Source organism: Labrus bergylta, chromosome 7 (genome assembly GCF_963930695.1).
Source record: "Labrus bergylta chromosome 7, fLabBer1.1, whole genome shotgun sequence".
Lineage (NCBI taxonomy): Eukaryota > Metazoa > Chordata > Actinopteri > Labriformes > Labridae > Labrus > Labrus bergylta.
In genome coordinates this window covers 7,505,286-7,531,856 of record NC_089201.1, presented here as the reverse complement: position 1 = coordinate 7,531,856, position 26,571 = coordinate 7,505,286, and the positions used below count along the sequence as shown (strand labels likewise).

General features: G+C 39.9%; 2 protein-coding genes across 3 annotated transcripts in view; both read right to left on the bottom strand.

Annotated features, from left to right (window-relative positions):
• pdhx (pyruvate dehydrogenase complex component X) overlaps positions 1-13,831 on the bottom strand; it is a 29,220-nt gene extending 15,389 nt beyond the window's left edge. Inside the window, exons 1-5 of the mRNA XM_020642708.3 lie at positions 13,642-13,831; positions 10,362-10,445; positions 8,154-8,254; positions 1,893-2,104; positions 1,029-1,127 (exon numbers count right to left, since the gene is read on the bottom strand). Of these exons, the coding sequence (XP_020498364.1) occupies positions 1,029-1,127; positions 1,893-2,104; positions 8,154-8,254; positions 10,362-10,445; positions 13,642-13,777 (632 nt within the window). The 5' untranslated portion in view covers positions 13,778-13,831. The remainder of the gene's footprint in view (positions 1-1,028; positions 1,128-1,892; positions 2,105-8,153; positions 8,255-10,361; positions 10,446-13,641) is intronic.
• A 4,004-nt stretch (positions 13,832-17,835) lies between these two features.
• On the bottom strand, positions 17,836-26,353 carry ehf (ets homologous factor). 2 transcript variants are annotated; one of them, XM_020641015.3, is made up of 9 exons: positions 26,130-26,353; positions 22,974-23,111; positions 22,217-22,447; positions 21,094-21,138; positions 20,920-20,964; positions 20,765-20,824; positions 20,617-20,661; positions 20,331-20,526; positions 17,836-18,637 (listed from the first exon to the last, which is right to left on the bottom strand). In XM_020641015.3, the coding sequence occupies exons 2-9, from the start codon at positions 23,047-23,049 to the stop codon at positions 18,538-18,540; spliced, it is 798 nt and encodes a 265-aa protein (XP_020496671.1). In that variant the 5' UTR covers positions 23,050-23,111; positions 26,130-26,353; the 3' UTR covers positions 17,836-18,537. The 2 variants fall into 2 exon arrangements, with proteins under 2 accessions (XP_020496671.1, XP_020496664.1); XM_020641008.3 differs by having other exon boundaries at positions 22,217-22,474; positions 26,130-26,351.
• Between the last annotated feature and the right edge of the window lie 218 nt (positions 26,354-26,571).

Here is a 26,571-nt window from a genome sequence, read left to right as displayed (position 1 = left end):
TTAATTACAGTTTAACAACAAAGCAACAAGAGACAGAAAAAAAATAATCTTCTCGACAGTGTTCCCTTAATGCCATTTAAGAAACCTCGTTTTTCCATTTAGACTTTCATAAACAAATCCCTTAGAGCATCCAAGACGGACATTAGCAAAACATACAGTCAGCGTTTCTGTGGTCACCTATGGGTCCTGGAGACTGGGTTACCATGGCGACTGAAGTTGCCTAATGAGATTCCCCAGCAGGGTGTAAGGTGGGTAACGAGAGCATTCAATCAGGTCCCTTCTGACAGCAGGGTCCTATAAGAGTGTGTGTGTGTGTGTGTGTGTGTGTGTGTGTGAGAGAGTTCACAGCTTTTTGTAGTGTGACATTACCATATAACAGGATTAAAGAACCTGAAATCCTAACCACCACATTTTGTCACTTATCAGATTTTATTCACACCACCTACACATGGCCATAAGCCCTTCTGCTCTAGCCGACACGTCTGTCCTTCAGACACACCGCCTTGTTGTGATGGCCACTAGGGGACCCTCCTTTCTATGTGTGCCTTTGGGCCTATTGTATTACCAAACAACTACTGATAACATGTTGGGATCATTTCCCTGTCATTGATTTTTGACCACCTTATCTGATCTGCATGTCTGAACACTTTGTTACTACGTACGTATGTTCCTTTTCTTGTGGCATGAGTGCATTTTATACTAACAGTCTTTACCACCCCTCTTTATGCAACAGAGTCGTTTTTTAAGATCCTTTTATCTTACCTTAAATTTGGTGAAAAATAGCAAATGGTTCCTAATGAATCATATTTTTCATACATTTTAAAATCCATTAACAGGCTATGTTTTTTAGTTCATTATGATAGTTTTGAAATTTATCACAGCTCCCACCCTAAAATTGTTACTGAAATATGCACTTGAACATCTAAGAAAAAAAGAAATAATAATTTTTCTGGTAAATTACTCCATTAGGGAAAAACACCATGGTGTTTAAAACAGGTCTTCAATCAAAACCCCACATTCATACTCACTCCTTGGTGATAAGTCCTCTTGGTCCAGTGGGCGTGGCCAGTTTGTGGTCTATGCCATGGGTGTCCAGGATATGTCTCGCTGCTGGACTCAAACGTAACCTGGGAAAGGAAAAGAGAGTGAGGTAGTATTTCTCAAATCTTCCAGTCGTGTGAGTAGAGAAAAGGAGGCACCAAATAAACCAAGCCCTGACCTGAAATAATTAAAAGAAGCTTTAGGTTTCAGATATGATAGCCCCTTCATTCACAGAATATGGTGAAAGGACTAGGCTTAAACACCATACTGTCCCTGGTCTTAGATTTACTTCACTTGTTGGCCTTTAGCAGGTGTAGCACAAGTCTATCAGACCAAAAACACCTCCCTCAGCTGTCTCCCCTCCTCCCACCCCCACCCACCCTTTAGCGTTTTGACAGTGTGCAGCCACTGTAGAACTGATTTCAATTCAGATCATTGATTCTGTTCTTGTTTCTTTGATGTGTTTCAGATCAGTCCAGGGTGTACCCCACCTCTTGCCCAATGACAGCTGAGATCAGATAATGGATGGATCTTTGAATTACCATGACCTACCATTATCGATAATATTGCACAATTCACTAGTATTTTCATTCATTAGCTTCTCAGACAGTGAGCTGACTCAAACGCAACAATAAACTTGATGTAGAATGAATACGTTATATACAGTAGGTCTCGTTTCTGTTTTGGTAGATTTATTACATTTGATAACATGGCCAAAATGTAAGTGTATCTGAGCACAACCACAACTCTTCGGAAGGCGTGAGCATTTGTTATGGCCACATTGAGAAGAGAGTCAAAAGACCTGCATGCGCTTTAGAGTGTTATTTGAAAATAAGGAAGGTGACACTCACGGTCCTGATATAGTTGGTGGTAGTGGAGGAGGTGGAGAGGGGGCAGCGGCTGTGGTAACAACTAGGGCAGCGGCTGCTTGTGAAGCAGGTGGAGCTGCGGATGGAGCTGCAGCATCTGGAGGGGGGATCTCAACCTGCTTCCAGTCCTGCCCTTCCTCCACCATGAGGGCAATGAGAGTTCCCAGGGGCACGTTGCGACTGCCCTCCTCGATCTGCAAAGAGGGCAAGAGTGGCACTTATTCAGTACGTAGAGAAAATTGACCTAATGAGTTCAGTCACTTCACAGGTGAATAATAAGGGTGCTAGAGTAAATAGGTGTATGTCTCCCAATGTAGAAAATTGAAGCAAAAGAAAAATCACCACTTAACTGACATTAGGTCAATGGTCTTGAAATGAAAAATCTTTCTCATTGAAATCAATTTAAATCATTTCATTTTCTTCCCGTCAACTTAAAAACACCCGACTGTGCTGGAAGAGGTTCTGGGACTACAACTGATGTATTTTCATGCTGTTCAAAGCTGTCAACTATTGATTCCCTATCTTGTTACAGAGTAATCCCAATCCATTGCAAACCTCTTGCTACTCTCCCCAAGCTGTGCAAGGTGTTGTTCCTCAGTCAATATTGATCAGTGTAAATGAAATGCCAGGCACAATACACAGGGCTCGGCTGCTGCACTTCATCTCTTCATCTTCATCTCTTTTCAAAAGGTATCTACTTAGTGTGCTGCCTCCTAAGGGTACAGCTAGATACAACAAAGAGAGTCAAAAGGAACTGCACAAAATGGAAAAAAGATATATCCTGTGTGGGGATGTTTTTGTATTTCATAATCTAGCAACGGCATTGAACAACCGACAGTTGATAAACTGCAATTTGTATCAACTGACGGATGGGAAAAACAAAAATCCAGTGTTTCTGAAATAATAGAGCAAATGGGAAATCCACAGTTATCAACATACTCTGCCTAACCCTCTCCCTCTAGAAAGCTTGCTAAATCAAAAATAGCACAACAATAATTGTACCCACTTAACTGGAAAGAACAGCAGGATATATGAACACCTGCGCTCACTGGTAGAAGGACGCTACATTTCCATGCCTATTGTGGCTTAATTTAGTATAATCACCTTAGACCTTATTGTCCTGCAACAAGGTAAAGAAGTTAAAGGCAAGAAGACTAACCAGCAAATCAACTCACAGCTAGAGTGCCAAACATTGAATACTAATGAAATAACTAACTCTGATAGGCTGAACCTTTAACAATAGGTCTGATGTATGATTAACACAGGGAGAAAAGAAAATGATGGATTAGATGTCGAGTGTAACGTTCTCTTGGGTAAATGCAGACTTCAGTAAGTTTCCACAGGAGATTTAGAATAAAGCCCTTTGGGACGTGAGATGTAGTGACTGCAGTATCATGACAAGCAGAACTGCGATATGTTGAAGGACAGACATCAAGACATCTGTGTGTAACTGGAGAGGGAATCATATCCCTGACAAACGACCAAAATAATGGGCCAATACCATCTGCCATTTATTCTTCTTTGAGTATACCTAAACACGACTAAAATGTTCACGTGTCATCATCAACAGTTACAAACTGGAAAAAGGTCGAACTGCCTGAAGGAGAACAGTTTCAGCGTATAGATAATAGTGATGAGTGAGTGTGTCATAATGTTGTTGACAGTTAATCCTTTTCACCACAAACATACAAAAAGAAAAATCACATTACAGAGTCTAGGAATACCCACCCACATTGATTTGCTCCTACTCAAAAACGTTATTTGCATCTTGTGTTTATAAATTCTATGAGATCAGCAAATGTAGGAACCCATTGGCAGCTCAATTGAATAGTGGACTCACAGGCAAAACAGCACTGAACCCTTATGCTCCACTGTGTTTACAGCCACTCCCAACTCAAACTCCCAAGGACAACCATCACAAATAAATTCTTAACATGTTGGAAATGCTGTCAGGCATCAATGCTACTTCTCTTGTTCTCTAGATCAGTGTACACTTACACAGGTGAAGATGAATATATAAACTGGTGGAAGATTAATTGACCAAACAGTGATACAGTCACATGTATATAGAATATGCCTGTTGAGCAATAGACACAGGGTCAATAACAGTGATTGAGTGAGTGTATTTTTTAACAAGAAGTGAAAGTTGGGAACATCGTGTCAGTATACACCACACTGTGAACAAACAATACCATAGAAAACCAAGAACGGTTTCATTTGGTGTCTCACTGCTTTAAAAAAAAGTGAACCAAGTCAACGTAACACTGCTACCACAGTGTCTGGGTGGGAGGGTTATCACAGTATATCCACCTGCACTGTATACAGAATGCATGGATACCCAAGACATCAGTTGTGGTGTGGGGCTCAACACTGCCATCAAATGGTTGGAGACCACACTGAAATCTATGGGAAGTATAGATGATACTCATTGGTTAAAATAGCCAACAAATTAGTCAAAGTTGGCTTCCCTACTGTTTCAAAAACAGGAAGCTGATAAGTAAATCATGAAATCCTCTTCAATGTGAACATGTCAAATAAGATATATATATATTTTTTTATCTTTCATGTCTGGAATTTTACACTGTTTGCATTTAGAGAAGGCTGCAGAAGAAAAAAAAAATTCTGCCTACACAGGGAGGACAGCACTTAAGCACATAAAAATAGATGAATTCAAATTCAACTAATTCTGTAATATTGTGTGACTACCTTTAGATAAAAACATGTGGGGTACCATGATCACTAACAAGGGAAACACCAACGAATCACTTAAGTATCAGTATCAACTGATAAGGCCCCCCTGTCAACAAACATTGACACATCTGCAATTCATGTGGCATGCACATATGTTAGTAGCTGATGAGTATCTGTTGTGTTGCAACAATTCAATGCTGGTCTTGTGGTTCAGCGAAGAGGTTTTGTATTGTGCAGAAGCAGTCACCTCTTGGATGATCTGATTTGCTTTCACGGTCAAACGTTAAAAGAAAATGTGGTCAGTGTGGGAGTTTGACACCATCTCTAAGAGAGATCAGGGACATTCAGTTTGTAAGAGTTTTTACAGTGGCCAATGCCATAGCTCTTTAAAAAAAAGAGAGAAGAATCACACAACAGTAATGAAATAAAAACAACAACAATTAAGCCCATTGGAGATTCTGATATTTATTTCACACCTGTATTACTGGTATACCACCTGATTTTCACAATCATTGCATCTCTATCACTAAGCTTTATGTTGTGCCCTCACAGTCACCCGCTCTCTGATGTGAAGAAGATGGTCAGCTACAGAATAATCCAGTCTTAAATCTTTTATCTGGCAACACTTTCGCTGTGAAAAGAGCAAAAGATATCATATGGAGCTCTTAAGGGACCCTCTCCAGAGCCCATCAGCTAGGCTAATGATATTACAAAGTCAGACGAAACCATTTACGAGGTTTAACCTACTTATTGCAGAAACTGTTTTCATACAGCCACACTAGCCCCCCGAGAGTCTTCCAGCTCAGTAACAATAAGGCAATCCTCAGCAGTTATTAACATTTCTATTAACTTAACAATTTTAGTGGAGGATCAGCCTCTGATTGTAAGAGAGTAGATGTTTTATTGCAGAATGGTAAGATGGTCCTAACCTAGGAAAGCTTGTAAACAGAAAAAAAGAGAGAGCGCTTGTTTAGAGAGTGGGCTTGTCACCCACCGATCAATAGAGCATGACAGATATCACACAAAGAGGATGGTAGTCACATCCTTCTTCCTGACAGTAACAGTCCAACAGCAAATAAAATCTCACATATCAAAGACTCAAATTAAAGCGCAAGAGTCAACTCGTTTTGCTCTCCAACCACATTAATGCAACATTTTGTGTTGAAACCATCAGCGACATTTTCCTCATATGGCATCCCTCTTTATCCACTTTGTGTGTTTTCTCTTCAAGCTTGATGCCATTAAAATATTTTGTTCTAATATCAATCCCAGCAGCTTTTTCGCAAATGCACTCACTGCCTGTCTTTCTGTAAGGAAAATATGCAATGTAGACAGATTCCATTGAGCTTTCTACCACCAGCCCACAGGTTATGTACTGCACAACGCAGGCCTTTCACCTACTTTGACCTAAGAATGCGGCAAGGTTAGAGCGTGATTTATACCAACGATTGATGAATTCATCTCTTGGATGACAGTGTGTGGAGATGAAGGGGAGGGGAAAGAGGGAGTGATGAATGGGGGACTGACAGGTAAGCACTGGAAAATGTGTTGGATATCTTCATCAATGTACCAATATATCTTTAGGTCCTGTTCTGCCATGGTATTCATTAAATCAATCACCAACTCATCCATGCTCAACTACCTTCTGATGTACCTATCAATCCATTTTTACACCAGTAGTCTCCATTTTTAACTGAGAAGCATCCATCTCCACACAAACGTTTGAACGCGGAGGAGCTACATGTATGGTATGTATGTGCAAACACACGTGTCATTTCCCACAGGCTGTGATTGATTGTACCCACGGCAGATTTTCAGATTGAAGCCCTCAGGTCAGGGTAGAGCAACGCAGTAAGAGTATGATGAGATACAGTAATCTGTGTTCATGGTACTGGTGCTCCTATACTCCCAACCTCCACATCCACATATGAGCAGGATCTATCCCCCCCCTGTTCTCTCAGCCCCAAGAGCAATGGTTAGAAATTGGTAGAGGGCCATAGCAGTGCTTGACCCCCATAAATAACCCCTGTGGAGGAGAGGAAGTCCAACGTCTTCTGCTGCCTGTCCAAGCATTTGGCCACAGGAGGTAATTATAAAAGCCTCTAAATTAGAAACCTACTGGGTGTTTGGAGAGCCACAATTACATCACTAAGGGCTAATGCACTCTGACCCAAACAAAAAGGGCTCTGAACTGGCCAGGCTGTGTGAGGGGAGAGAGCAAATCTCTGACATACCGCCACTAGCTGCTGTTTTTCTTATTAATGATACACACACTCACGATCACATGGGAGAGAGAGAGAGAGAGAGAGAGAGAGAGAGAGAGAGAGAGAGAGAGAGAGAGAGAGAGAGAGCTAGGGGGCTTATCTAATGAAGACCATCTTTCTCTGCCAGCTTCAGTTCTGAAGCCCCCTACCCCCAATTCTTGGGTGGTTGCTATAGAAACTACATCATCCCCACAGTGGCAAAGACAAGGATGGAGTTAGGGAATGTGGGAGAATGGATGCAAGGGAAGAAAAAAGGCAGGAACAAAAAATACACAAAGGCTTATGGTTTAAATCAAACACTAATCCCTCTGATGATTTATTGATTTGATTCAGCCATTTTCTTATGTTTGTGCCTGTGAATATATATTCATTCTTCACAAAGATTGTACCTCATTTTTTGTGTTGCTGCAGGGTGGCTGTGTATATGTTTTGTATTACAGTTGCATAGAAAGACACAACATCTAATTAAACATGGCTCCACTCAGGCTTGTCCAGAATGTTAGCATGTCTAAAGAGACACGGCCTGGAAACATGTATTGTCAGAAAGTAACTCTCTGTGGCATGGAGCGAGGGCATGTGTTTTTGTGATGGCACAGGAACAGACACAGCAACAACTCACTGTCACCATTAAGTTGAATAAACAAGAACATTTCGATGTAAATCTCGCCTGAACCATTAAAGGAATAACGACCGCCTTTCTCTCCTACTTCACATATGGCGTACAGATTTCTCGCACATCAGCCAAACATGCAAAAGAAGATTAAACATCTTATTGTAGAAGGGGACGAAAACATGTGGTGGAGTTCTGATGAAAGAAGAGTGATCGCTCTGGCTTTGGCAGCCTATTAAAAATTCAAAAGACAAACAGCCCGATGGGGGGGGGGGGGGGGGGGGGGGGGGAAGAGAGATATATTTGTCACTGAAGACAACTCGTCAAAGTTTTGCTGTCACTGTAGCGTAGCCAATTAGCACAGGCGAAGAACGAACATTTATGCATAAATTAACAGGACTATATTCTATGTGCATATACATGATGATCATTGAAAAACACCCTAACTATTGATTACATGACATTACATCGTTTTAAGATCAATGACAAAAGAAATTACAAGCTTTGTCTTAAAACACATTTAAAATCCTGTTGTTGACACACACTTAAATACTCACTAAGCCTTTTAATAGGTAATGCAAAAATGTAATCATCAACACTTAAGCATACCTGTTGTTGCAAATATATTGCTTTATCTCATCATGTACTGCAGAAGATGTTTATGAGTGTTTTTCTCACCATTATCTTCGCCAAGACGCCGTCGTCATTGGATTCCAAGGTAACAACAGCCTTATCCGTCTCAATCTCACATAGAGCGTCACCTGCTGCCACGGCCTCACCTGTGGAAGTACAGAGCCACATTCAAAACCTTTAACATAAACTTTTTTTTTTTTACATTTAAAGTGCCTAATTCCCAACCTTTTCAATGAGTGACAATCTCAACTAATGTGCAAATTGTTCATCAAGCCCTGATTGGACATGAATTAACGATGTTAATTAGCATTTTTTTCAAATCAACCGCTCTTTCAATGGGAACACACACACAGAACAAATTGGTTGAAAGAATTCCATTGAAGGGACAAAAAAGGTTACGCAAGGAAATATCTGCTCGGGCCTTGGCTTACATATCAAACAAACTGCCTAATCAATGTTTCATGGGAAAGAATGTGAGATATGGAAACGCAGCGTGTCTGATGGAAGGCGAGATCTTTGCCTATCCTTAGAATCCCAGCAGGTTCCCACTGGTCCAGCACACCAGAGAGCTGGAATAATATTAGCATCTGCTTAGCAGAGAAAGAGGACGGCAATTAGGGCTCAATGGTTCAGCTCTTCCGTGCTTATATATCCATTCTGAAATACACCTGTTTGTGCAATAAGGGAAACTGGTTCAATGAAAATTACTCAGACAAATATACCCTACTTTCTCATTGGACGAAAAAAGGAGAGAAGAAGAAATACTATAATTTTCTGTTACAGCTCATTTGTACAGAAAATGCTTGTTAGAAGTCAATAGTTCAATCTTGAAGGTGAAGAATGTATTATACCTCCCAGCACTGCTATTTTCTACTAATTAACAATTGCAACAAATCTAATTTAGAGAAACAGTAGGTACCATAAGACTGAACTGTCTTTGTGACGTATGCCCAAGTTTTAAAATGTGAGGAGGGGGCAAAGCTATATGAGGCAAAGGTCAATGGTTATCTCTATCTGACATTAGGTCGCATTTCGATCTACTGGCAGAAAAAGCTGTCAGGGACAGCATCACCTTTACATGTAGCACAGAGTACGAAAATAGACGAAGGCAACCAAGTTAAACTTTATATTAGGAGCAAAATTGAAAATGACAAGATTATTAAGGCTCTGTTTAAGGTCGAGAAATGTGTGGGAAAGGAGGAAATAGAGACAGAGTGGGTCAGGGGGGAAAGTATATGGTGGTTGGTGGGGGGGGAGGGGGGAGAGAGCAGAGGGAGTATTGACGTGGGAAGCCCCTGAGAGCAGGCAGTAGTGGAGTCAAGATTGGATTTGTATGAGGCTTTAACACCGTATGACCCCAGGGGTTAGGTGTGATGTGCAATATCAAAGATTAAACAGGCGACCCCCAGCCTGCTCTGGCAGCAAGGCAATGGGCAAAACAACTGAGAAAGATACTTAAGTGTATTGACGTTTGCAGGCCAGGGCTATGTTAACCAACTCACACATGAATCTGCTAAAAAAATAAGACTCTGTTGGGTTACTGTTTGGAAAAATTGCTCTCTTTTTTTAGCAATATAGGGATGAGTTTCTGTAATAATCAGTGAGATGGGAAATGTTTTCTACTCTACAAAAAGTGGTATTCAGAAAAACAGTTAATCGTATACAAACGTGTTTTTTCAGCCCTTTTAATTCACAATGATGAATTTACCAATAAAAAAGAACAGCATCCGGGCATCTGAAGCAGGGGATGTGTTTTCTTGTCACTGAGAATTTATCTTTCCCCTTTTTCCCCGTTCTCACTTACACGTGCATGTACATATCTCACCCCAAGCCACAGAAGCACATGGCAACACAGCACGGCAGCCAATCAGAATTCTGTGTGCCGCCTCCTGATAAATTAGTGTGTGGCTGAGGCGCCTGGCTGAGCAGAGTTGCTAAGCCTTGATAAATAGTGACTGCACTGTTTCCCTGAGCCAATTACCCACCAGAGGAAGCCCTCAGGGGCTCCAACGCTCAGTCTGCCTAACAGAGCAATGTGATGTCATTGAGAATATGATTAGTGCTAGGGTTGGTCCATCGGTGAGGAGAAACACGGAGCTTTTGGATCTGACGTGCACAGATGCAGAAGGTGTATCTGGGAGAATTACATGTATTGGGATGAGCCTGCTAAAAAGTTGTTTTAGTAGGTTGGGAGAAAGAAGTCAAGCGTGAATGTGTCGTAATGAGAGCTGGGGAATGAGTTTTTTCTTTTACCTTCCTTCTTCAGCCATTTCACTATGTTTCCCTCTTCCATGGTGGGGGAGAGGGCAGGCATTTGCACCTTGAGTGCGCTGACACCTACAGGACGAAGAGAGAATGTTTTAGACCAGGGGTATTTCCATCACAATCATATGCTGAACCTTTCCACAACCAGGTTTTTCCAGCATTAACTAGTAGGCATGATGACTGTCAAATTAAATCACGTCACACTCAGAGAAGTAGCGAGGTTTGGCTAAAAAAAAAAAAAAAAAAAAAAAGGCAGAGGAACATGCGATGTGTTCAACTCAGGAGGAGATCACAGGAAGAGACAGGGCTGCTTTTGACAGACAGATGCTGGCAAGAACGCTGGCAGGTTCACTTCAGTTATTGTGATCCTGTCTGACACTTCACCAGAGGCTGCACGGGCACTTGTGCTCTTGTAGGTCTTTAGAGTTACCATCACAGGCCCCCTCTGTCACCATCTGCAGTCACTCAGAGGGTCGGGTGCTCAACTGGCACAGGTCGCAGAGTCTGAAGGCAGCCAAAAGCAACACTGCTTTACTACATCTGACCAGCAGCGCTTCACATAAGGGAATATATACGTGTAAGGGTAGTGCTCAGACATGGCAGGACTAGAAAAGTAATCACCATTTTGTTTAATATCTATATGCCCTGTGAACTTCTCACAAATTGCAGAGATATCAAGGAATTAAAGTTCAAATTGATAAGAGACAAAAAACAAACCGATGAGGTGAAAGTGTGTCTTCATGTTTCTTGAGTTTAGTATATGATCCAAACAGTTCAGATATAAAACAGGAGAAAAGATCTAGTCCCTGCTTTAATAAGAAAACCAAAACAGTTTGATCTGAGTGCGACTAAACGTTTCATTTAGGTTAAATGGCGGATTTTTTTTCCCCGATGAAGAGTTTAATTTCTAATAAACTCAATTGATGATCTAATTCAACCTCCAGTCAAGAACCCAGAGATGTTGATGTATTTGTTTACATTAATAAATGACGAAAAGGAAGAAAGGTTTCTTACTAAGTTGGATCCAGCAAATGTTTGACAATGTGGCTTAAAAAAATGACTGGAATCATAAATATTTACCAAAAAGTTTGAAAAATAATGTATCATTTCTAATAAGGATGTAAACAAATTTACACAACAACAAACCGTATGTGTGATTTTTCAGTTTTTTCTTAAACTAGAAAATTAAATCAGCAGCAGCACGTTGAGTTTCAAAATACCTTCCCAATGAAAAACAACCAACTCTGTGGTGTTTCATGTTGAATGCTGCTGCCATCTGCTGGACATTTACAAATATCACACACTAGCGCGCCTGTATAAGAAGACTGGAATCTCACAATCTCATTATCTTCATCACCTGACCAAAAAAAAATGAACTGTTAAAAATGTTAACTGAAACTATTACGTTTGTTTGTGTGCAAACACCGATCACTCTGATTCTCATGAGAACATCAAAGTAATATTACTAAGTCAAAGGTAGATTAATGAATAAGTTCTTGAAAAAAAAAAAAGGTGCACAGCTTCATTGATTGATAAACACATATCCCTGCAGGTATTCTGACATTAATTAACAAGAAAAAAAAAAAGGACAACAAATATCAAATGATTGCTCAGGTTAGGTGGTCAAGTTCAAGAACATTTTAATTTTTTAACATGCTTGCTGTCTGGTCTTAAGTTTAAATGGAGACTTCATGAACATGATTAGTTAATGCAACTTTTCCAACAGTGACAAGACTCCAGAGGCCCCACAATACGATATCATCACCATACATGAGTCACTATACAATATTAACGTGATTTTAAACAGAATTGCTAGATACAATATTTTGCAATACTGTATATTGGGATTGAAATGTTTACACTGCTTATCACGGACACACAATGACAGTCAGGCCAACAGACTGACAAACTCTGTGGTCAAAGTTAAACCCTGTAAAACCTGCACCTCACAATCTGAACTGTTGGTATTTCAGTCTAATCATCTTAACTGGACACAAACCCCCACCTATACAAGACACTGTCTTCAAAAAAACAAAACATAAAGAAGGCCAGAAAAAAATAATGGGAAGCACACCATCAGTGCAATATTTATCCACTAATGTCACATTTGTGATACAATCTTCTCAAACTTTGATTCTCAACATTAATATGGCATGATGACCTTTGAGTTTCTTATGATGACTGAGTTTTTACGACCTGAAATATTTTCCTGAGCCTTTTACTTTTCATGAAGTATCCATCAAACAGTGTGGTACTTTCTTGACTGACCCAATAGGGAGGAGGATTTCACTTAATAATAATAATAATAATAATAATTTATTGATCCCGCAAGGGGAAATTTGTTTTTTACACTCTGTCTAGTAAACACGCTACACAAACATAGGCCGAAATACACACACATGCACAAACAGGATCCTATGGACATGCATTAATGGAGAGGTGTCAGGAGGTGGACTGGCACCTCTCCAGCTACCAGGCCAATTTCTGGACTTGGTCCTTGCCAGGACTTGAACCGGCAACCCCCTCCCAACCCAAGTCCCTACAGACTGAGCTACTCCATCTTGCCAATATAGGATAGGACAGGATAGGATAATCCTTTATTGATCCCCAGAGGGGAAATTCAGGCGTTACAGCAGCACAGACAAGTAACTCAAAATACACATTAAACAGAATAGATAAGATAAATAAAAATAAAAACAGGGGGTATATACAAGTACAAAATGAATGACAAGATAAAGTGACAAGTGATGATTAAAGTGACTTAGTATGATAAATAGCAGCAATATGCCAGACACAACAGTAGAAGTCTGACTTTTGAACACAGTAGAAAAAGCTCATGTAGTTGAAATCACAATGTGTGACATGTTGTTCAGTGCTTTGCTTTCTGACTGAGATGGTGTTGTGTATGTGGACTCTGTTCACTGGACACTTGCACAGTGAATTTAGTCAAACCTCTCGTAAATCAAAGGTTTACTGAAGTCCATCTGTTTTGAGCACTGACTCCACTAAATTAAAGAAGGCTACTTGACGATGTGAGTTATCAGGACCCCGCCTTATCGTAACACCAGGATAAATAAAAACCTCCCTTTCAGGCCCAAACGTCACACAGTATTCCTGAATGAATAAGAGTTGTCTTTCTGTGCGCCATTAAACGTCATTTCAGTAAATTAATCACAAAACGGAAACAGAAAATGATAAGTTATCAAATGTCAGTCGCTGTCAAACACAAGGACAAAAGCCTTTCTGAAAGTAGACTGTCAACACTCACCGAGGAACCATGGTGACTGAAAGAAGTGTCTCACATGCTCCTGCCATGGATGTGTGGCCCGTAAACATTTATTAAAGCTAGATAATCTAAGGCCAAATAAAATCCCTTGACGACCGAGACGCAAGGAGGCCGCCATGTTGTCGTCCTCAGTCGGCGAGACGAGTCCACAGAAACGCCTGACGGTGAAACGGAAGGTACCGGAAACACTTCCTCTAGTAAAATGTATCTTGTGAAAAGCTAGATTTACTTAGACCGTCAACCTTCTGGACACTTCTGACGGAGACTAAACATTTTGTTTTTCACAAATAATTTCTAAACGAGTTATTTAGATACAGACAAGCAGGCATACAAAAAGTCACGCCTTCGGGTCCTACAGGGTCCTCGACACTGTTGTTCTGATGTGTTCAAATGGTCGTAATACCAAAGACTTTGTGAATCACTGCCCTCTGCTGCAGAGAATTTAAACAACACAGGCTACATGTTGGAGACTGGGGAATCAAAATGAATGTGTTTTTTATAAATCTATTTTGTTGTATGTGCTTTTCACTTCACTGCAGAAGTGCTATATTATATTTTACAATAGAGAATGGTTTCATTGTTTATACTCCTGTTGTGTCTACCTTTGTAAAATCACAGTTTCCCTCTGTTGACTCCCACAGCCACTGATTGGGTCATATTTTTTAATATAGGTCTCGTGACAGCTTATTGGACTTAATACATTATGTTATTTTAAAGTGAATACAAGTCAACTGGAAATCAATCAATAAATAAAAATAAAAATAAAACAAGGTTACAATTTTTTTCCGATAAAAAAATTCAACTCTTTAAATCCCATCAGTTTTGTGTGAAGTGCTTTGTACATTTCCACTACGGATAGAAATGTGAGAGGAGAAAAGGTTTTTGTTCCATCTCAAGGACAATGATTCAAATGAATCTTTATTGACACACACAGGGAGGTATAATGTTGAGTAAAATATTTACTGTATCGCTATAACCATATCCATCCGTATCTATCCTTATAAAAAAAATTGTAAAATAAAAAAAAATTTAAAAATATATAGTTTATTATATATACGTTATATACGTTTTATTCAAACTCTGGGCATATAAAATACTATGTTCATTTACATGTAGCACGGTTATTGTTTCTGTTAAACTACACATTTAACAAGGAGTATAATCTAAAGAATCAGATCAAAATGTGAAAGTACTGTGACATGACTTTTATTTTTTAAATCTTTTTAACAAACAAATACAATATTTGTAATCCAAAGGTTAAATAGACTTCTATTTAAAAATGGCTAATGTGACAGCATCTCAGCTTTCACATCATCTGTTTATTTAAAGCTCTTTACAAACCAGGAAATAACAGGTTGACTAAAATGCCCTAAAAGATATGGGAAAATGGTTATTTATTGGCAGCCCAAAAGTCTTACCAGGAAGTAAACACTATCATCTTGGCCCAACAATACATTCTTTTGCAAGAATACTTCCTCATATTTCGGTCATGGCAAAATGCAGAAAAGACCTTAAATCACACTTCATTATGAGTTGTTTACAAAGTCCCTTTGTTTTTAACCATATACTCGTTCCTATTTTTACATTGTTGTTAGCCTTTCTTTCATAATGTAGTGTCTTATTCAGGCTGTGACATACTTCCACTCAAAGTAATGCTGCATTAGCAGCACAGTTCTAATCTGTCCAATCCACAGTTGGGGCTGAATGCCTCACAGGTTCATTTGAGTGTGAAGAGAAAGTGATAAGGGGCCACGATAAGCTGGAGTTGTGTATCTGCTGGGAGAACACAATAGCCCCACTGAGCAGCTGGGGACACAGACACAAAATCCCAGCTGGATGCCTTTATGCCCTTGATCAGACTATCTTTCATCACTTCCCTGTCCTTCCTCCAGCAACTATCTGATTGAATTAATGGCCTCACTTTTAAATTATAAAACAGCTCTTGCGTGGCTCATTCAAATCTGAAAATTATTTTCTGACAATAAGAGATAAAGGCCGGATATTGTATATATATATTTTTTTTCTTTAATCAAAACAAAGGTGCCCATTGTCTGATCTTTGCAGCCTTTTGTAACAAGAAAACATTGTACCTGTTCCCACATTTTGCTATCATCTTTCAAGGCAATCGTCGGCACCGTTCATTGCATAATACTTGATGTTTGACGAAACCAGCTCACAGCTTTATTCAGACATGGATTAAATATCACTCTGCAGCTGTGTGTGTTTTTCTTCCTCACCAGATCTATTACAACTGGTTTGGTTGCATGTTTTAGGTACTGTCTGTGTGCCATCAGTGCCTGCCTCTAGTGCACCTAAAAGCAAGTGTTGTCAATATACTTGTTACACTGGTTTAACAGTGCTGTCCCAAATAACTGAGAACAATACACCTTCAGTTTATTCTCAAGAGTTGCCAGAGTCAGAGACCTGGGTAAATCATGCAAAAAGGGCCCCTCACTTTATGCATATTAAAGGCTGATATAAATCAGATGTGTTGTCATGGATCCTGACACAGTCCGGGTATATGTAAAGGCAATGTTTGCATTCACAAGACAGTGGTCTGTTAGGAAAATCCAGCTCAGAGCTGCAGAGGTCACAACATTGAAAACAATTTGTTTAAAACAGTTTCTTATCGTCACTCAGTGACACCAAACATGCTGCTCGTATTGCACCTATAAGAGCAGCATTCACGTTATTCAGAATTTTAAAAAATGTCTTAGCCTATGTTGATTTAATAACAAGTATTATTAATTTCCCATTGCTTTACTCTTGTACAATACTAAAAGCCCTTATGGTATGATTATCATTTACAATGAGTCATCTGAGGGGTGCGGGTAGCCTAGTGGTTAGTGCCTGTCCACCATGTACGGAGGTGAAGCCCTCCAAGTGAGCGGCTCGGGTTCGAGTGCGACGTGTGGCTCCTTTCCTTGCTTGTCATTCCCCCACAGTCTCTCCCGGATTTTTGACTCTATCTACTTTCCTATCTCTAAAAATAAAGGCATGAAAATCCCCAAAAATTAGATAAAGAGTCATCAGAGGTAAAGAATAAATAATGCACAAATCATGAATGGAATTCTTCTAATCATTTTGTTGTTGCTGCTTTTTCCTTTACAGCCATGCGACACAATATTTCTGTAATTATTTAAAGTTTTAAACTTTTGTAACTCATGGCCTTGACTTTCATTTCACAAAATAAATATTTGAATGACTCAATCAGAGAGCTGTTTGATTATGTTTGCATTTGAAATGTAAAGTGGATATTATGCATCACAGTAAGTGCTGCATAAGACAATACAAAGTGTGATTGCGCCATGTTCCTACACAGATTCCAAACAATGCCATTTGATGGACGTGCACTCCAATTTGAATTGCATCCCTTGCTTGTTTCATGTTATCTAACAATATGGCAATCAGCGACTATTACATCGATCCAATCAGGAGCTTGTCACTCGTTCTATGGTCTCTCTGCACGCAATACCCTCCATTGCATCCAACCGCCTGTTGGAAAACAAAAAAAAAAAATAGGAGCAAACTTGTCTAATCAGAGAAGTTTTCCGGCTAACAGGAAGAAACGCTTCGTTAGCTGGCTAGAAATTCCATCCGTAGATCGTCCTCGATCTGATTCTTGATAGTGACATGCGGTGTCATTGGCTTCACTTAGCATTGTGACAGTGTTGGTTGGTGACACTGATGTGTGTGAGAACAGATCATGAAAAGTGACAGATAAATCAGGGGGAAGATTAGACACAGATTTGCTTGTGAACCAAACCAGAGAAAGAAGCCCTTCATTGACACTGCCGTTATCTTGCTCACTATCGAGAGCAATTCATTTGTCTATACCGCCTGCAGGAACCACTTTGGCACGAACTGGCCAGCACTCAACTGTACGTCCTTTCACACCTGCCGTGATAAAAAAAAAAGAAAAAAAAAAGAAATAACCTGCACTATCTCTAAGTGGCTTCAGATTGAGATTCTCTCCAGATAAACAATTTTAGATCGAGCCTGGACAAAAGGTGCTGCAAAGTGGTTGATAGAATTAACTTTAAACTCCCTATCTGTGCAACTTAAACGGACAATAGTCTTGATCCAATGATATCAGAAAGTCACAGGGACCGTCCTCTTCTCTCTCAACATAATGACAACAAATTTCCCATAAATTAAAAACACGAAGTCATGAAATAAAAACTACAACAAGCTTTATTTGTATTAAAGATCAGCACACAAATACACACTTTCTTTACAGCTCAAAAGACGCACAATGAAATGAAGACAATTAGACAAAGCAAACTGTTACTTTGATGTAATTATCTGTCTCTTCTTGCATATATGTACTTCATTTCTGCATTCTGCATATCATTCTTTTATCTTTATTTGATATTGTTTTCCTAAAGTCATCAAAAAACATGATTCCCAAAGGACTCGTCACAGTGCAAGTGTCACATACAGTACATGTGCTTTGAATGCTACCGACATTGTGCTCCTTTGGGACGTGTGTGTGGGTGGGAGGCAAATGAATGGAAACATCAGAAAAACAAATCCTCATATGTTTAATGCAAGCGTTTGGTGGATGTGATGTCCTTTCTTCAGTGAAATTGCATGTAAACAAAACATAGACACTCCAACCTAACAGTGTTTTCACGCAGTTATACGAGCTACGCTTTCAATAAGGCACGGTTAAGAACGTCTCAGTGCAGTGTCACAACAAGGGATGAACACAAACAAATAATAAAGGGGAAAACACATAATTATTATTTACAGTATGTATACAGTTCAAATGTGTCTTTTAAAAAAACAGACAATTAAAATGTAAATAATAAAAAAAAACAAAAAAACAATCACACTTGAGTATAATGTCACAGAAAACATTGATGAATGAAAGCGTCACTTCTCTGACTCCCTCCATCCTCGGGCATTCCGTCCGAACTTGTAAACCAGTCTGCGTCCGTCTACCCGCTCGAGGATCTCTCTTTTGTAGTAATATCTGAAACAGAGGACACAGATGAACGGCTGATTCAAACGAATGGTCGTAGTTGTCAAAGAATGCTATCTAAACCGTTCTATTGCTGTCTGAAGACTTTAAGTATTTATGGATATTTTTGTCCTTTAGGAGTTGGATGCACTAAATCTGCTCTGATTCAGATGAATGGAATTACTTAAAGGTGTGACATGAACAGAGGAGTTTATTTTATTGTAAATGGGAAAGTCTGGTAAGTCATTTCTTAAACCATGTATTGACCCAACCTTCACCCAGCATGGACACTCCTGGTGGTTCAAGGCTTCAAATAGTCCCAAATACATTTCAAGTCCCAGATTGCCACACACTTCCCTCTTGTTTGAGTGATATTTCCAGATGCTTTAAAAAAGAGTTCTGTCTTCAGTAGGAACCAATGGACTAAGGTTGCCTGGAGAGGAATTCTAACATATTGCTTGTTTTGCTCTTTTGTAGCACTACAAGTGTTGCTGGAGCTTTTTGACCTCTTCAAGCCTGTCACTCTTCATGCACCTTGGTAGTTGGTGAAGTTGTGCCAGAAAAATCCTCTGCTTCTTGTTTGGCTCTTTTCGCAGGATTTGCAGGAGATGACAGCCTCATCCTATCACTCTTTGTCATCATATTTCACTTTTTCTTTTGCTGCATCATAGAACATTTGTATGCAGCCATTGAATCTTTTTTCTTTATTGCATTCATAGTTTTTCATCCAGTGAATGATGAGACATCTTTTTTTTTTTTCAGAGGAGTAACAAGTCCCTCTGTTCTTCAGCAAATAAAATTTATTTGAAAATATATAAATAATAAAAAGTTGAAAACTTCCTTCAAGTTTGAGCTCATACATGCAGAAGAAAGGAAACCAAGTGAGCGTGGTTGTTATTCCTTATGCCTTTGTTATTCATCACAAGAGAGCGCACCGATCTTCGCTGTGATGCCGTCAAGCTGCAAATCCTTCTGCTTGCACCACAGTGAAGAGGAAATCAGCTTTATGGTCACAGTGACGATACCTGTGGGCACTTTTTTTTTTGTAGCTCCCAGTGGTTTGCACCACAATGAAATTAAGCTCATTCGATCAGCTCATCTGAATGTAAAGCTGTGACTACTGCAGGAGCCAGGAGGGTTTTCTGAGGTGAGCGCCTTTTTTTCAGTTCATTTGAGAGAAAAGTGATGACAAGGAGCAGTTCTTAAATGAGTCCATTAGGTGATCAGTGATTGGAAAATGAGTTTTAAAGGGCTTAAATCACTCTCTCTATACATTTTACTCGAATTGATATTACCTATAAGCATCTCTAGTTGTTCTCAAGTCATTTCTGATGTTGTTAAAGTGCATTTTGTTTTATAGGTAGGTGCATTATTAGCTGCTTTAGCTAATTGGATTAGGAAACAATGAAGGGTAAATTTAGTCCTCAGCACACATTTTACAACCTATTACCAGACTGAAAAACAACACTGTGTACATGTGGGCTGACTATATTGAAAGTGGAGGAACTTAAATGCAGGAGGGAAGCATCAAAAAACCAAATAAAGAAATGTTGAGTAAAAGAAACACACAATTATACTGGCAGTCTTTAAAAGCATTGGAATCAATATCACTGACATGCTTACACACGTTTCCTGTGAAAGACAACGTGATGCCTGTTTTTATTTTATTTCTGAAACTGCTCGTGTGATGGTCGCAAAGCTTTACCTCATTGCCCGGCTTAGTTTCTCATAGGTCATGCTGCTGTTATTCTTCTTCTTGCCCCACAGCTGTGCCACAGCCTCCGACTTCAGGAAGCGGAAAACCCCCTCAGCCCGGTCCTCCCACTTGATCAGCCCCGGGTTTCGCTCTGGGTTTAGCAGAATGTCCCTGATGAACTCCCACAAGTGAGTCCCCCTCGGGTCTGTGTGTGAGGTGAAAAAAGAAGTAGGTTAAATTGTAGAAAAAATACATCTCAACATATATGTTCTGTGAAAATGATAACATTTCTTACTGTGTTTTTTGACCTGGTGAGGACGACTGCAAGATCTCTTAATTTCTGAGAGGAAGAAGTCAGATTATTGTTAAGATCTTGCATGTATTCTTTTTTTTTTTTTTTTTTAATACTGTGATTCCATTCTTATCTATTGTGAATTCCTCACCGGGACTCGATGGGGTGGGAGAAGCAACAGGTGCTAGGTGGATTGAGGGATCATAGATGTCTAGAAGGGAAAAACAATAGAATCAAAGTCAGTGATTTGGGCAACTCTCTGTTTTATTACGAAGCAATAGCCGCAGAATAATCACTTTACAGTACCTCCAGGTGGATAGCTGACATCTGGAAATGGACAGGAGAAGTCGACTATAAAGGGGGGTTGATGGGGGTGGGGGAGGACATAAACATGCTTTTGATTTATCTAAGCATCTGTTGGGAAGCCTGTTTGACTTGATATGGTTACTTTGTTTCTTAAGGTGTGTGAGAGATTCTTACACTCTGGTTTGAGGTCCAGCTGTTCAACATCCACATGGTACTGCCCTGTGTGTGAGAAGGAAAAGGGGAAGTGAATTATTAGCACCAGGGGAGGATATTCAGTCACATTGAGAGGCATTTCTGAAGACACACACATATAACTTCATATAAACCACACAATCATATAAGGAAAGTCCATTTAGTCATGTTAAGGATTCATACAATTCAATTACAATTAGCCGTAAATCTCCTGGCATTGTTTATACAGCATATTTCAATACAGCTCTAAACAGCCCAAACAGGATGAGGCAGTATTTTCACTACACATTTTTTTTTTTTTTGCTCAATTTATTATTGAAGATTGGGTGGAAAATTAGCCTCACTTTTTTTTTGATCTTGAGAATAAAAACAAAGCACAGATAAGAAGCGATAAACACTTCTCAACAGGAAGCAAGATGGGGAAATCTTAATCTTCAGTTTGATAAAGGCAAAAACTTCCCACACTGTTACCTGCAACTATGGCCTCAAGATTCCGTCAAAATTATATCTATGCATAATATGAAACACTTGTTTTATAGAACATTCTTTTCTCAGCCAGAACAATAGCAGCTCTGTGCCCTATATTTTCAGTTAACGACATGTTTCTTATAAACTGGAGGTTAAACCTGTTGTGCCTGGTGTGGTGACACTACAGTTGTTTGGAACTTCAGATGCTAGATATGAATCATGTTCCATAGTCAATTACCCAATGATGTTACACACAAACTGGGATACATGTATTTTTTTTTAACTTTACTTCTCTCTTACCGACATTAAACAACCTTTAACCTTTGAACTTTAGTGTCTTCACAATAACCCTCAATCTAATTTCACTTCACTATCAGTCAATTCTCACACACACCCTCCACACCCCCTCTGTGCTTTCTTAAAAGACTCTCTCCAGCAAAGAGCAAACAACAAATCCATCATCTTCCTCGCTTCACGCAGTCCCTCGCCCCCCTACAGCACGGCGCACTGCGACCCCTGACCGGCCCTCTGATCCCTTCCAAGAAACGCTTCAACAAAACACTTTCCAAGAGGCTACTCAGCTTTTCATTGGACTTAATGATCCCCCCCTCCCTTCCACAGTAGATGTCTAACGCACCGCCCCACTTGAGCTCTGTGATGCTTTGGAACAGGATGTGTCCCACGCTGCCTGCAGCACGGATGAAGTCCTGGTAGCTCAGGCTGCAGAGCTGATGGCCGTCGATGTCGAAGTTTTGGAAGGGGATGTTGGAGGCGTCAATCTGGTGCATGTCCACGACCTGCTGCAGCCACTCCCACACCTGGAACTTAGTCCAGAACTGAGGCTGGGAGTCCCGAGGCCACAGGCGACCTGTGTAACCAGTCACCACCGTTGAAACTACAGAAAGACATGTTTTTTTTGTGTAAAAAAAAATCCTGCTTAAAGCATTTGTCTTCATCAGAACACTCATTAAGTTTGAATGTAAATACGCATCTAAAGGGGGAAACATGAATTCCTCTAGTGAAGGTCTCTGCCAATAATTAATTGGCGAAGCAGTTAACCGAGAGAGCTGTTGAGCTTCTTCTCAGCCGGGAATCTCTAATTCATGCCGTTTGTTTCAGATCTCTGGGCTCACCAGGTGAGCAATACATCAGCTGTTAATTGATAAATGATTTCATTCTGCGTCGCAGTTTGATAACAAGAAGTGGATTGTTGAATAGAGAGCAATCAGAATAATTCACAAGAAGAAATTAACATATTTACTTGAGGCATTTTAGGATATTATCCAGACAATTTAATTAACTGATTTGTGTCAGTGAGCAGTGCATACATAACAGCATAAAGGAACACAATGAGCATTAATAAGGAGGGCGTTGCTGTGGTTGAGGAGTCTCACCATCAGGGTAGGAGTTAGACGGGCCCCAGGTGGTGGTCAGCTGGCTGTCAAGGATGCAGGATGGAGTTACACTCATGATGTAGCTTCTACACTCTGATATACCATGGCATAGAGGCACAGCAGGACTGGAGGAATTAACTGTGTGTATAGATGGAAATCAAAACAATAGTCTTTAATGCAGTAGGGCACCAAACAACACTTTAAAACAATGCTTTTCAGCGTGTCCAGAGGGGTGGCCAGGGGTGGTGTTTGCCCGACTAGAAATCTGATGGCCACCCCAGGGGCCACCCCAAAAATCCAAAACTGTGATTGGCCATTTGTCCTGTCAGAAGTGGAACTTATGTTAAAACCTAATGTTGTCATTCTCTTGTGTTATAAATTCGATTTTATTGGTGAGGTTACAAAAGGTAAATAATTGATATTCACTTGTGTGTGTTTGTGCGCACATCACACTTCAGGCCACCCCTGCATGGGTCAGTGTCCCATTTGGGCCACCCCAGTCAAAAAAAAAGTCTGGACGCGCCCCTGTAACACTGGCAAGGAAGACTTCCTTTTCACAGGCAGAAATCTCAAGCAGAACCAGACTTTATTAGGACTATTGATTGTAATTGTACATGAAATATTAACAAAACATCTGGTAGAATGTCAAATATTCCAAAATTAAACCTTACTCAAAAAACCAACAGATGGCATTTTTTTTACTATAGTAATTGAAAGGGTTAACACCAGTAGCTTGTCTCTCTAGTAGGTAGTACGTGGAGGAGTCCACCATCACCAGGGTTCACACAAAAGACAACGATTCATGCATAGATGTAGTCCAGTATCATTTATCTCCATGATATCTTCCTTCTAATGTTAACAAAATATTCTACTGCTGCATTACATGAAAAGCAAAACACATGTGGCTTTTAACATGAAACATCCTCAGGGAACTAGATGAGTTTAAGTAATCACTGTGTTCAGTAGTAGTAGTACTGTGTGTGTGTTTTCACTTTTACTCATGTTACAATGCTAAATACAGGTGTTGCAAAGATCTACCAGGCCTGACATATTAAGGATTGCCACTTTAAACATAACATTACATGCACATTTTTTATCCATTTATGCTCAATAAGCCATCACAGGAGGACAAACGTAATACTATTTTTTACGTCTGCTCAGTAAATGCCATGTAAAATCTGTCAATCGGACGTAGAAAATGACAGACCAATGTGTCAGTATGGGTTTTATGTTTTAACAGAGCCGTGTTACAGGGTGAATAATAAAAATTTCCTATTCATTTTGTTGATGTGCTCATATGTCAGGATGGTGTGGTAAACTGCGCCTACTCAGAGCATCCAAAAGCTACACCTTGGTGTGTTGGTACTAGAGGAAAATTTGGAGGACGCCAATTCCACTGGGCTAAGAAGCCTCAAAAAAGTCCTCAGGCTGAGATAGAGTCTCTTTAATTAGGACGTGAGTGGTCAAAAATGTAGGTGTTCACAGTGCAGAAAAGGTGAATTAAAACAGCAGCAAACATTTGATACCTTGACTATCATCAGTGCCTTTTTAAAATTGATAATATCATACTTTTACACAAACTTTTATAAACATTAGTTACCTCTGCTTACTTCACTGTGAGGTGTTTCAGACTACACTCTCTCTCCCGCTCTAGTTTGCAGTGATGCATACAGAGGTAAATAATGACATGTTTTGGGCTTAACCACAAGCATATTTGCATCCCATGTAAATAAACCTTGTTAAATGTTAGCAGCTCCAGTGTTTTCTTTCTAGTAGGAGGTGAAAAGTGTGTTCACACATCCGCAGTAGTCATCAGATGACCAATGACAGGTTTGCTGTTGCTCTTTTCTGTTCCACGAAAATGAACTGAACGCTGAAACAAAAGACGCAATATACCAGACTGTTATGAATAATGGGTATTTGCCTCCCATTCTAAATCCTACATTACCGCAAAGGCAATCCATGAGCCGTTTGAGTGCTAACAACTTTAAACTTTTAAGTAATGTTACACAGGGAATGGGACTTTAGTTTGAAAAAGTGAGTGAAACTTAGCATTGCCCTAGGTTTAATGTTTTAACAAAGGTCTTAGTGACGGTTAACACTGGTGTTGTAAAAGGTTATTGAGTTTTATATCAAGTTGTCAAAGGTCAATAAACAACATATGAATCAAATTCTTCTCATGGTGACCCACTTGTCCTCCATTGATGATACTGGTCACACCTTTATGTAAGGGTCATAAACCACACTACAGCGCTGCAGTGCAAGTGTAACACATCTAAACAAGACACATTTTCCTGTACGATATGGCATATCAGTTTCATAACAATCCTAAAGTCAAGCGCCCTGAATGAAATTTCCTCAGGGGATAGGTGACACATGCCATCATGCCTAAGTAGATCAGCTCCTCAGCTCCTCAGCTGACAGTCTGTCAAGTCTGCTCAGATGCCGTATGCTGTGTGTTAACCCTCTCACACTCTCATACTGCCAGGAAGGTATCTCATTGACAAGGCAGGTACTCTCTGTCAATACAGCAGGGGCTAAAGATAGACATACTGAATGTCTTTATCACAGCTATGGATCAATATCCCGTCGGCTGAGTGTGTAGTGTAGTTTAAAAAATAATAAAATTCCACTACTGTATAATCCTTTGTGATGGCATGAGGCGAAAAGCAAAGTTGGAACAAGAAAAGTCAAGGGACTTTTTTATTCCAATCATACCATTACATCTAACTACAGTTGTAGATGTTGTGTTTAAGTGTTTCTCCATTAAAAAAAATGGATCTACTGTCATTGTTGGTTGGACTGACTTTTTATTACATTTCATTGGAAAAGCAACCGTCTTTCATTTTCGACAGCTCATACAGAGTGAGGATATGCCATATGCGGACTGTTTGATTCAAAGTTGCAGGTAAGGATGAACACAGTAAAGTTAAGGCATTATCGTGCATCCCAATACACACAACTTTTCCATAGATTAGATTTACCTTTAGGAAATTTTGACAAAAAAATGTATCTGGTGCATTTAAGCAAAAATGATAATAAGATGAAATAAAAAACGCTATATTTATCAAGAATGTTAACACACTAGGCAGAGAAGGTTAAGGCCATTAAAAGGGCTTTAACCATAACACAAACCGCATCAGTAAGGCAGCCTACCAGATCAGAAGAATGACCTCAGATCAAGCTTCAGAGATGTCTCACGTAGCTCCTCTCTCCACACAGCAAAAGCAGATACAGCTTCTGGAGGTCCTGATACCCTGGAGGACTAGTGTTACAGTAAGACAAGGTGAGTTCTTCAGCTTGCCAAAGTTAGAATAAACAGATGAAAGCATGCAGTCATACTAGGTGCTGCCCTACCACAATGACTGTTTTATTTTCCTAACTTCCTTATACCTCACCAATCGGTTACCTACCTGTCCATGCTCATACCAGGTAGAGATTTGCATAAAGCACACCCACACACCAGTAACCCTACTCTCTGTACACACGCACACACGCACACACACGCACACACACACACACACGCACACACACAGGCATGAAATCAGCACACACGCCTGACATAACTTTTGTAATACTTATTGGCACTGTTTCCTCT

Bases quoted from the DNA above. Each gene is read 5' to 3' on its own strand.
- ehf (XM_020641008.3), bottom strand. From the start codon at position 23,049: ATGAGTGTAACTCCATCCTGCATCCTTGACAGCCAGCTGACCACCACC. The intron at 20,825-20,919 runs GTACTGTAAAGT...TTTCCCTTCTAG, and splicing joins TGTCAGCTATCCACCTGGAG to ACATCTATGATCCCTCAATC. The intron at 20,527-20,616 runs GTAAGAAATGTT...CCTCACACACAG, and splicing joins TCACCAGGTCAAAAAACACA to ACCCGAGGGGGACTCACTTG.